The sequence below is a fragment of the Brassica napus genome, chromosome A9 (genome assembly GCF_020379485.1).
Source record: "Brassica napus cultivar Da-Ae chromosome A9, Da-Ae, whole genome shotgun sequence".
NCBI lineage: Eukaryota > Viridiplantae > Streptophyta > Magnoliopsida > Brassicales > Brassicaceae > Brassica > Brassica napus.
This window is the reverse complement of record NC_063442.1, coordinates 9,751,109-9,763,720: the sequence shown is the minus strand read 5'-3', so window position 1 is coordinate 9,763,720 and position 12,612 is coordinate 9,751,109. Positions and strand designations below refer to the sequence as shown.

The 12,612-nt window shown below is 36.2% G+C and overlaps 2 protein-coding genes across 3 annotated transcripts; both read left to right on the top strand.

Moving 5' to 3' along the window:
* Positions 1–1,490: 1,490 nt before the first annotated feature.
* LOC106351382 (putative nuclease HARBI1) lies at positions 1,491–9,328 on the top strand. 2 transcript variants are annotated; one of them, XM_048739783.1, is made up of 5 exons: positions 1,491–1,841; positions 2,266–2,460; positions 2,552–2,689; positions 2,818–2,886; positions 4,490–9,328. In XM_048739783.1, the coding sequence occupies exon 5, from the start codon at positions 5,112–5,114 to the stop codon at positions 6,177–6,179; it is 1,068 nt and encodes a 355-aa protein (XP_048595740.1). In that variant the 5' UTR covers positions 1,491–1,841; positions 2,266–2,460; positions 2,552–2,689; positions 2,818–2,886; positions 4,490–5,111; the 3' UTR covers positions 6,180–9,328. The 2 variants fall into 2 exon arrangements, with proteins under 2 accessions (XP_048595740.1, XP_013646642.2); XM_013791188.3 differs by having other exon boundaries at positions 1,498–1,841; positions 4,490–4,727.
* On the top strand, positions 3,360–4,193 carry LOC106349872 (glutathione S-transferase T3-like). Its single transcript, XM_013789834.2, has one exon. The coding sequence runs from the start codon at positions 3,360–3,362 to the stop codon at positions 4,191–4,193; it is 834 nt and encodes a 277-aa protein (XP_013645288.2).
* Positions 9,329–12,612: the final 3,284 nt, after the last annotated feature.

The following is a 12,612-nucleotide window of genomic DNA, read 5'->3' as shown; positions in this document are numbered from 1 at the left end:
TTACGTTTATTCTCCTGTGTAGGTGCAGTGGAGGGGGGGGGGGTCAATTTCTTTGTCGTGTCTTCTCTTTTTGATCTTTAGGTTGCCGGTTTGACTGGAGCCTCCTGGCGGGTAATGTTGCTTCAGATTCCATGGCGAGTAGACGTCGGGTCCCGGTATATCATAGTCCTTCATTTTGATTTTGCCTCTTTGATATTTTCCAACGAGAAGTTTTTTTAGGTGCCTACATTACGTCGTTTCATGCATGACGCATTGATGGTATCAGCAGAATTGTTGTCAATGTGAATGAGGGGTATCATCGTGATAGTTGGGAGGTCTGGTTATTGGCATATCTTATCCGATGTATCAATTTCTTGCCCTGTTATCATGGCGTCGCCTTTTGGGATTTTGGCTGTTGCTCCTACCTCGCGGCGTGCGGCCTTGCTGACCGTCCGACGTGCTGGTCGGTATGCACGTTTGTGATGGAGTCGGGTCGGTCGTAGGGCGCCGCCGAGCTAGGAGGTCTCGGAGGTGTTTTTCCGAACATGCGGACTTAACAATTTTAAAAATAAATACATTAACAATTCAAATACTATTAAAGTAATTTATTATTCATACGTTCAAAATATTTAATAATAAATTAATAACAAATGCTTTTTTATAGAATTTTTTTCATTATAACATAAATACTTTAGTACGTAAACTAAACTAGAAAACACTCATGTGTTTTGAAATATTTTATTAATCAACTAAATAAGGAATTCTTTATGTATGAAAAAAAATTGCATAATAAATTATCTTTTATTTGCATAAAATAAATTTGAAAACACTCATATATACATAAAATTATATACAAAAAATAAATAAATAAATATATATATATATAAGGATTTATCTAGCTTTTACAAATATATGATGTAAATAATTTACAAATAACAAAATGTAAAGTATTTTTATATAATGCTAATTATCAAATCAATTAAATTCGTTTTTTATTTATGATTAATGATATAGTAATTTTTATTTATTTATTAAGGCTAATTAGGACTTTATAACATATATAAAATGTTTTTTAGATAATGATTATTGTCGATGAAATTTCTTTTTAATTTATGATTAATTATAATATTAACAAATGTGATTATTCATTAAAAGTAGCATCAACTTTAATCAATTTAACTTTTAACGTCGAATGCAAAAAAATAACTTTGCAATACTTATTTAGATTTTACAATAATTTATTTTATTTATTTATTTTATTCAGTTAAGTATATGTTAGAAAAAATAGCAAAATTATAATAAAAGTGAATGAGGACAATATGTCTGATTTTTTTTTTTCGTCTATTTTGCCATATCGCTTGATTGATGAAAAATGTTAAGACTATTTGATGTGTGTCACGATGATAACGTAAATTCTAAGAAAAATGTCAAGTCGATTAACTTATTAAAAGCAAAGTTGCTAGACCTATGGAATGTAAGTGAGACCGCACGAGTTGTGCCATAAAGAGGAAAGACACGAGACCAATTATAAAATTTAAGAGCATCTGCATTGGCGGATCATATGGGGTTCATGGGCTCGGGATCTTATGGCCTTTTGCGTTTTTAAAATTTTAAAAAGGCCGATATTTGGTGAACCGGTTCGTCCGAATGATACCGTATGAGACGGGTTCACGCGACGTGGCAAGAGGGCATTGGTGGCGTTTTTTTTTGTAGAGTGAAGCGAAACAAGGGTTTCTCGAAATGTTTCTCATTTGGTCTTCTCTCTCATTTCACTCCGCCTCCTTGGTGATTTATCGTACGACGGTTCTACCCGGAGCTTTTCTCCACGACGACGACGCCGGAGCTTTCCTCTACAAGCTCAGGTGAGAATCGACTAGATTAACGGTTTCATTCCATCGATTATGTGGTCCAAAGCGAATTCGATTTCCATTGTTAAGAGTTAGGGTTCTAGGGTTCTAAATCGAAAAGGGGGTTTTCGATAAATGGTTATATTTCGTCATGCGGTTTGGTTAGGGTACTTAATCGAATTGAGAGGCTCGTTTTAGGGTTCTAATTAGGGTTCTAAATCGAAAAGGGGGTTTTCGATAAATGGTTATATTTCGTCATGCGGTTTGGTTAGGGTACTTAATCTAATTGAGAGGCTCGTTTTAGGGTTCTAATTAGGGTTCTAAATCGAAAAGGGGGTTTTCGATTAATGGTTATATTTCGTCATGCGGTTTGGTTAGGGTACTTAATCTAATTGAGAGGCTCGTTTTAGGGTTCTAAATGGTGTGATTTGTGGTACAGATGGACCCAGCCGAAGAGAGAAGAGAGATGAAGAGGCAAAAGGAGCACTACATGATGCTTCAATGCGCGGCTGATGCGCAATACGGGATTCCGACGAGGTGTCTGTGTGGTTCGCGCATCATTAACGAGGTTCGTGGAAAGGAGGAGTACGACAGCCTTCCTGGGAAGCGTTTTTTCACGTGCAAGAACTACGAGGTAAACGATTCCGCATTGTGTATCCCTTTTCAGATTGTATAAGTTATTTGCTTACGGATAATTCTGATATGTATTTGTTGTTGTAACCAAGGATGATGGGTTGCATTTTCGTCATCCTTGGGTGTTTGGTGTCCAGGAGGAGATCGAGAGTCTGACAAAACGTGTGAAGGAGTCCGAGGAGGTGACTCTTTTGGTGGCAAAACTCAATAAACAGATTGAAACACTGGCGGTGAGAATCCTCCTATATTTAGATAATACAGTAGTTATATTTTTTTGACATTTGTGAGTGTTTGTGAGTGTTTTATTTTGACATTGGATGATAATTTTGACATTTGTGAGTGTTTTCCATTTTTCCAGGAACAGGTTCACGACCTCAATGTCAAAGTACGTGTCCTACAGAAGGTCTGCTTCGACTAAAAATAGAAGGTACGCCTCAATCTCATGAAAACTGTTTGAGTTATTGTTTTATGTGTCTTGGTTGGTTTATTTTAGTTGAAAACATGAACTAGAATTTAAATTGAAAAAATGAACTAGACGGAATAAAACGGCAGTAGAAATAGCTAATTTTCAATCTGATTCTAACTGTTTCAGCTTTAACTGAACTATAAATTAATTTTTCTTATATATATGATCCGGTTTGAACTTAAACTGAACTAGAAGTGCATCGAGAACTAGAAGTACAATGATTTGATGTGTAATGAATGCATAGCTTTGGTGGTTGGTTGCTGTGATTTCTTTGCTTTGATGTCTTCGCTGTGATGTAGTAGCTGTGAAGTAGTAGATTCATTAATTCTTACATTAACTATAATGAATGTTTGGTAGTTAGATTTAGTTTAATTGTTCTCTGCTAAAAGTAGTTTAAAACCATAGGACCTCCTCTAGAGAAAACACAAACGAAAATGGATCCTCTCTACGCTAACTCTACCGGGTTTGTCCACTCTCCCGGTTTTGTTAACCTCTTATCTTCACAGAACACTCAAACAATAGACGTAGAGTCTTCGCAGTTCCCTAGCTTTAGTAGTCAGAGCTCTGTAGGTCCTAAGCCACCGGAAAGGCGGAAGTGGACGACAAAAGAAGACTTGGTGCTGATCAGTGCTTGGTTGAACACCAGCAAGGATCCGATTGTCGGTAATGAGCAGAAGGCAGGGGCGTTTTGGAAGAGAATAGAGGACTACGTTAACGCCAGCCCTCAGCTGATTGGCTGTCCTCCTAGAGAGTCTAGTCAGTGTAAGCAGAGGTGGGGGAGAGTGAACGACTCAGTGGGGAAGTTTGTAGGATCCTTTGAGGCCGCTTTGAAGAACCAAGCCAGTGGCCAAAACGAGAATGATGTAATGAAGGTTGCGCATGAAATCTACACTAATGACCATGGGGCATTGTTCATTCTAGAACATTGTTGGAGGGAACTCAGGTTCGATCAAAAATGGAGATCACAGCACCTGTCCAAAGATGGAGCAAAGGACAAAGGCAAGGAATCTGCGGACAAGAGGAAGGATAAAGCGGAGGTGGTGGTCGACGATGATGAGGTGCGGCCTCCTGGTGTTAAGGCTAGCAAAGCAGCGAAACGGAGGAAGCACGGGAATGAAGCAGCTTTTGATCAAATAAACGACATCCTAGCTGTGAAAAATGACATTTCGAATAAGAAAATCCTTAGCCGTCTCCTAGCCAGACCAGAAGACACACTATCTGATATTGAAGTCTCTCTTAAGAACAAACTCATGTCTGAAATGCTTTAATTTGGTCAGCGGCTTGAACTTGTTTACTCATTTGTTTTGTGGCTTTAACTTGATAGTCTAACTTGTTTTATTTGCTTGAACTTGATTGTGGCTTGAACTAGATAGTTTAACTTGATTGTGGCTTTAACTTGATAGTTTAACTTGTGTGTGGCTTGTACATCTTTATTCATTTGTCAAAGTGGCTTGCAGTTGATTGTGGCTTGAACTTTGATTGTGGCTTTAACTTGTCTGTCGCTTTAACTTTTTATCTTTGGTTCGCTAACTTGATTGTGTCCTTCCTCTTTTTTGTTTTGCAGGTCACGGGCATCAAGTCACAAGTTCGCAGGTCACGGGTAGTGTTTATGTTTTGTCTGTTTTATGTCTAGTTGCTCAGATTGTGTAGCATTTTCCTTTTGACTACACTTTCTTTTCACTTGTTTCACGGATGTAATGAAGACACCCACGGGTGTATGTACTAAAAACTTGGTTCACGGATTTGTAAACACCCACGGGTGTATTTGTATGGATGCTCTATATATATTATGTCTTTCATTATCTGAAAACCATCACAGAAGAAGGAAAAAACATAAAACCTCGTTCCCTGTCTTTCTTTATCTTTCATTATCTTTGCAAACCAAAACTATCATAAAAACTCATTCCCCATCTTTCTTTATCTTTCATTTTCTTTCCAAAACACTTGACCAAATTTACAAAAAACGTTAAACAATGTCGACCTCGTCAAGTGATGAAGTCGATGAAATTCTAAATGAAGCCTTTGAAGAAATTGTGGATCAACATCTTGATAATTTCATCGATTCAGTCATTAATGTTCAAGACAACACCCGGAGTAGACGAGCTTATATCGAAAGAGATCGAGAACAAGGACAGAAACAGCTTTAGGACGACTATTTTAGTGATCATCCTACATATTCAGCAGACATGTTTAGGCGGCGTTTTCGAATGAACAAGCCATTGTTCCTCCGCATTGTCGATCGCCTAAGTAATGAAGTTCCATACTTTCAGCAAAGAAGAAATGCTCACGGCAGGTACGGACTAACTGCACTTCAAAAATGTACGGCGGCTATACGTATACTAGCATATGGTCAATCGGGAGATATGTATGACGAATATCTCCGACTTGGTGAGAGTACATCACGTTTATGTTTGGAAAATTTTACTAACGGAATAATAAATTTGTTTGGAAATGAGTATCTAAGAAGACCTACACCGGAGGATCTTCAACGATTACTCGATCTTGGAGAGGCACGCGGGTTTCCAGGTATGATCGGCTCGATCGACTGTATGCATTGGCAGTGGAAAAACTGCCCAACGGCTTGGAAAGGCCAGTACACACGTGGTTCAGGGAAGCCGACAATTGTCTTAGAAGCTGTGGCATCACAAGATCTTTGGATATGGCACGCATTTTTTGGATTACCAGGTACTCTCAACGATATCAATGTTCTTGATCGGTCACCAGTTTTTGATGACATTTTACAAGGTCGAGCACCAAAAGTTAAGTTCAAGGTCAATAACCACACATATCGTATGGCTTACTACCTTACTGACGGAATATATCCAAACTGGGCAACATTTATCCAATCCATCCGACTTCCTCAAGGTCCTAAAGCAGAGCTATTTGCCGAACGTCAAGAATCTACCCGAAAAGATGTCGAACGGGCTTTTGGAGTTTTGCAAGCGAGGTTTGCAATAGTTAAAAACCCGGTTCTAGTATGGGACAAGGAAAAAATAGGACAGATTATGAAAACTTGTGTCATATTGCACAATATGATTGTAGAGGACGAACGAGGCGGATACACTCTAACTGATACATCTCAGTTCGAGTCGGGAGAGACAAGCAGAAGTTCCAAGGTGAAAAGTAGAACAAGTTTTAATGTCGGTAATATGCTAGGCATTCGCAATGATCTTCGGGATTCAGAGAAACATGATCGTTTGAAAGCTGATTTAGTTGAAAACGTTTGGCAAAAATTTGGTAACGAAGATGAATAAAATTTGTATGTTCAAGAATTCTCAAAGTATTCAATAATATGTATTTGGAATATATTTGTTTATGTAATCTATTTTAAACAAAAAATTTTAAAAAATTATTATATTTTATTCATTTATTGTCATATATTAAAAACTTTAAAAAATATTATTTTATTCCTATGAACCCCTTTTTTAGGTTCTTCAATGCAGCAGCACAATATGTTGAGGTTCATCACTATTTATAGGACCATCAAAAAATTAATAAAAAATTCTTATGAACCCCAAGAAGGGGTTCACTAAGGGGACAATATGTCTGATTTTTTTTTTCGTCTATTTTGCCATATCGCTTGATTGATGAAAAATGTTAAGACTATTTGATGTGTGTCACGATGATAACGTAAATTCTAAGAAAAATGTCAAGTCGATTAACTTATTAAAAGCAAAGTTGCTAGACCTATGGAATGTAAGTGAGACCGCACGAGTTGTGCCATAAAGAGGAAAGACACGAGACCAATTATAAAATTTAAGGGTAAGATTCATAGAATGTAGTCCAAAAGCTTGAAATAATAGTATTAAAATGAGGACTTACTACTTTTTGAATCCTTGCAATGCTTGAAATCATGTAAGGTAGTACTAAAGTTCCAAATCATTTCTATTTGTGTAAATGCAAGTACTCGGAGGTGTTACAAAAAAAGTACTCGGTAACTTTACAGATCGATATATCATTGTCATTGATGACAATAAATACAGTTTATTTATTTCTTATATTAAACTTAGGTAGGTGTCTATATTTTCAATTTGATTTTTACAGTATATTATTAAGAATCTGTAGCAAATTTGAACGTAAATAATTATTCACTGCAGAAGACTCGTTGTCAAAAAGACTCGTTGTGGAAGGATAAATGGTATTCAGAATTCAAAATAATTTTTTTTATGGTTATACTTAAAACAAAATGTTGATTTATTTTTGCTCAGCAGGTATTTCTACTTAATTATACCCAGTCACTAAATATTTGAATATTTTAAAAACGTGGGAGTATGTTTTGGATCTAATCGGTTATTATAAATGATTCATCCACCTTTTACACTATTATAGCACATCTAATTTTCTTATTTTTTATTTTTACATTTCAAAGTTGAGGCTGATTTTTTTTTTGTTGAACCTTCTGTCCAGTATGTATTACGTACAGTAAATAAGATACTCAACAGTTAATTTTGTATTTTATAAGAAAAAGAGCTCTTTCGTTAGAGTTTAATTTTTGTAGGTCATCATTAATTCCTTCAAGCTTGTAATAAGAAAAAACATTCTAAGCGCATATAATTAAATATTACTTTATTCTTTATTTTAGTTAAATATGATAAAGCAGTTGCAAAGCTGAAAAGTTGATCGACAATTTCACATTTTGTCTTTGTCATCATTATCTCAAGCATGCGTTGGTCTTTCATTTTCGGTACCATTATTTTCCAGTTATTTGGATTTGTTACTTACATTTTATGACTATCATTATCATTAGTTATCATGTTAGAAATGTAAATTAATTGTAGAATTTATTAAATAAAATATAATTAGATTTGATTTAATTATATTAGATATTCAGCATTAAGTTAAGAACATAGAAGTTTTATTCACAGAAATCAATTTAAATATTATTTATATTCTATGATAGGATGACCTAAAATATTCATACACACGCAATTCAGCACGAGAGATAGAGTTTTGACTGCTTATGGTTCTTGCTGAATTCATCACACTTTTAAGGTTTTTTAGTTTCTTTTTCTTGCAATCGTCTTTGATCAATCAATAAAGTTTTTCAAATTATTCACCATTGAATTCGAGCACGGTACGTGTCGAGTTCAGATTAAATAATTGACGCATTCTATAGAGATTGAACTCACATCCACGTATCAGATGCATGCGTAATTTAGCCTTTTGAAAAGAAAACAATTGGCATAATCTGTGGAGATTTATAAATCAACGCCAAGAAAATCAAAGTTGACATGAGGCGATACCAGTGGCACACAGACCACCCCGCCAATAACAGATCTCGCCACTGTGATGACCATGATGAAAGACATGATGGAGCTCCTTGCACAACAAGATGCCGCAAACAAAATAATGTACGATTGATCGCCTTGATGTCATAGGCACCAATGTCATGCTACTTGCTGCGGAAAACAATGAGCCCGAAACAACGAGAAGGTGACTCTTTCAAACAAATAACCCTATGGATTAGGGAGCCGATAAAACAAAAATTGGAAAATGGTCGTCCTCCAGAGCATGATTAAGGACATCATCTCAAAGATCCATAAAGTAACAAGTTCGACTCTTGAAAAGGAGCGTATCTTCGCCGTAACGCAAAAAAAAATCCTTTCAGAAAGACGATCACTGGCATCAAAGTTCGTCATACAGACAAGTTGAGAATTAGATCCTTCTTAGGAGATTCTAATCTTAGCGGTCACATGACCACATTCAACATAGCCATGGGATGAACACACTTTAACGATGAGGAGAAGGGTGCCATATTTTGTTAGCTGTATGTGGAAAGTCTCAACTGAGTCGCTATGATATGGTTTTTCAAACTCTCTGAGAATTATGTAGACTGCTTTCGTGATCTATCCACAAAGTTCCTCAAGCACTACTCCATGTTCGCCCGGCAAGGAATTTCAGCGACCGATCAATGGAAGATGTCGCAAGTGCAAAGGAAAAACTCCAAGAATTTATTAAAAAACTTAAAAGATTGGTTTCCAAGATACACGTTCCAAACGCTACAGTCGTGAAAGCTTTGCGAAAAACACTCTGGATACACTCTCCCTTTAAAGCAAAGTTGTACGTCAATAAAACTATAACATTGGATGATTTACTTCATCGTGCCAACTGCTTCATCACCATGGGGAAAGACAAGCACATTTATATAGTAAGGCATAATGCCATGAAGATGCTGGCCTCGAAGGTGGCATATACTTATCAAGAACCTCAAAAACATTCTTCTGACGAAAAGCATGACAAGAAAAATACGATTGTGTACTCCATCGTCGAGAATGATCTCATTGACTCAGCTGCAACCGCACCAGACAGACCATTAAATGTTTGAGATATACTGGTAGACCGATTGGCTCCTCAGACCTATGACAAAACTAAGTTCTACAATTTTCATACGGCAAAAATACATGATACCAAACAATCAAGGTTACTCCATGATACACTCATGACGGCGTTCAACAAAGAAATATTAACGCCCAACCGTAACAAAAGCTTGTCAAAAATAAGAAAAGCTTGAAAAAGCAGATATAAAAATTGCCATAAGTCCCAAGGCCATCCCAAGTGGATCAACCCAAAGATCAAGATGTATCCGCTCCACCTCGGCGTGATGACCCGGCTTTGGATGAATAAAGATCACAGATCACTCGGCGTATCAATGTAATCATCATCCTCGTCATCAGAAGAGAGTTCATGCACCCAAAATCTGCATGATAAACTCAAAAGAAAATTGGCAAAGACAGAGCCAGTTTTGTGAACAACAATCACTATCACCCAGTTCAGTCGGCTAACACTACCGAGGTTCTCATAAAACTCAACACGAACAACTGGGACGCATCAGTCAGCCAACCTGAAAATTTTGATAGTCGCCAAAAACTAGGCATGAATGATCAGAATAATTCTCTTACTAATCTCGGCACAAGCGATCTTCGCCAAAACATTAAACATTAGCACAAATGGTCAATACACCTCTGAGACCACATATTTGAGGGAATAGCTTAACCACTCAAAACTTGAGGATTTGAGAGAGAAAATCAGTCAAGGCAAATGAAGCAAGAAAGAGCAGTCCAAAAATCCTCGCCGTATAAATTTGATCTTTGAAGGATCATATGCAAAGAATCAGTGAGGTTGGTAAAGGAGTACCAGGAAAGGAAACAACAACAACAAAAAAAGTACTCTACCAATCCAGAGGATTGCTTCCAGCCGCATTCTCCGAAGTGTACACCACCGACATCGATACGACGCATAACAATCCTCTAATGGTGGAACCAGTGCCGTGCGAAGAGTTTTAGGGACCTAAGGCAAGTTCTAAAAATAAACTTCTTTACAACTGTAATAAAAATAATTTTTTAATATGATATATTATTTTCACCAAATACACAAGTCTAATACTGTAAAAAAATAAGTTTATAACAAGAATATATTATATAGAAAAAAATACATGAATTCAGAAAATGAGTTAATTAATTTTCGTAGAAATGTTTTTTTCTTAAATAAGTTTAAACTACTAGACTATAAATTATTTTAAATTTTAGAGCCCTAAAAATAGTCATATTAATCGGGGGTCTGAGGCGAATGCCTTTTTCAATATACTGTAGGCACGCCTCTGGAACTCACAATCAGCACCTGCGAGGCACTCAAGTTTTGATTGAGTCTGGAAGCTCGGTCGATCCTTTGATCAGTCAATAAACGTCGTAAAATAACTTATCATTAAATTCTAGTGTACTTTCATTACATATTGAATTAAGATAAAACAATTAAGTAAAATTTTATTGGTTGGTTTGGCTATGGTACCAACCAATTATGTATGAAAGTATATATTCAATTTAATATATCTATATATAATATAGGAAATAATATAAAGTGGAGAAATAAGATCATAAAGATAAACATTTACAGGTTGGTTAGGCCTGATTCAATGCAAATGAGATGAGGCAACCAACTCCACAAGACCATAGTAGTGATGAACCTCAAGTCTTAAGCTTGAGTAATATCTGCATGATAGACGGGTCATGGACATCTACTTCACAGTTCAGCGGGTGTGGATGGGCGTGGATGGATAACTTGGGGAAGGTTCAACTCATGCGGACACAAAATTATAGTCGAAGAGAGTCTCCTCTTCACTCAGAAGTAGAAGTATTGAGATGGGCGATGGAGAGCATGATGAAATATTCGACATGTCAGAGCTTTGGAACAGACTGCAAAGACTTGATCACCATACTTAAGGAGCCACAAGATTGGCCAAGTTTTGCAACAAAACTGGAGAGGATAGAGACTTTGCAGTTATGTTTCCCAGACTTCAAGATTACTCACATTCTATGAGCACAAAATCAGATTTCTGACTCTTTAGCTAGGATGGCAAGATGTTTCCATAGAGAGCTTCACGTTGTTGGTTGTTTTATTATGGTCTGGTTGCCCGGACTACCTCAAGTTTGGGTAATAGAATGACATTTCGTTATTAAAAAAATGGTTGGTTAGGCTTTTGTCAAACATAAGAAATCTCTCTCTCATTTCCATAAGGTATATTTCTTTTTTCTTTATTTACTAAAACTCATATTTCTTAATAAATGGTAATTTGAAGTACGAAAAGTTAGAAGACTACCTATATAATTTTTTCTTGTAAAATGAGTTTTAATTTTTTGTAACATTCCGATTTGTAGTATATCTGAAAGGTTTAATAAAATTTATTAGGTTACAAGTGTCATCAAAGTGTACTTACCATTTCGATCACACATTCAAAAATAACTTTAAAATTAAGTATTCATGAGTTGGAGTAGTGAAAGGATGCATGACCTATCGAAAAGTGATTCACAATATCGTGTGACTAAGTGTAAAGTACGGGAAAAATCATGTGGTGATTGCATGGTCAGTAAAACAAGATGTTTGAGCTCTACAAAAAATTAATGCACCGTCCGTCACACGAAATCTAGTCCACATGCCGAGTGAGCGAGCGTGGGAGGTCCATTAGCCATGGGCGGCCATGGCGTCACAAGTGGTATTAAATCCCAATCCAGACGAGTGTTGAATCATGTTTGGGTTCACATTAACAAGGATAACAATCTTGTAACATTCTTTGTAGCATGGGAGGCCCATTAGCCATGAATATGTTGCGTTCTTTGAGAGAGGGTGAGTTGTAACATTCGAGTTTTGGTATTTTTGAAATGCTTAATAGAATTAATTTATCTACCTATGTCATCAAAGTGTACTTACATTTTTTAACACATATCCATAAAAAAGTTTAAAGTTAAGTGTGCTTGAGCTGGAGTAGTAGAATCATGAGTGACATATTATGAAGTGATTTGCGATACCGTGCAAATAAAGTCAAAGCACATAGAATCCACATAGAATGGGATCCACAAACCGAGTAAGCGGGCATGGGAAGTCCGTTAGTCATGGACAGTCGGAAGCGTTACAAAATTGTTAATCTTTCCGTAAGTTTTATCGCTACCCGATATACTAGTAATTTTGGACAATAATTGCACTTTTGTTCTCATTTCACCTTTCACTCTAAAATGAAGTTTAGAATAAAAAATCAATTTCACTTTATAATAGAGTAATAAATAAAATTACTTTAAAAATTAGTAATTCATTTATTTATTTATACATTACTCTATTTTCTAATTTAAATAAAGTAAAATTGAAATTTAACTTACTTAGAATCATTTTATTTTAAAGGGACATCAGATCTGACCGAAC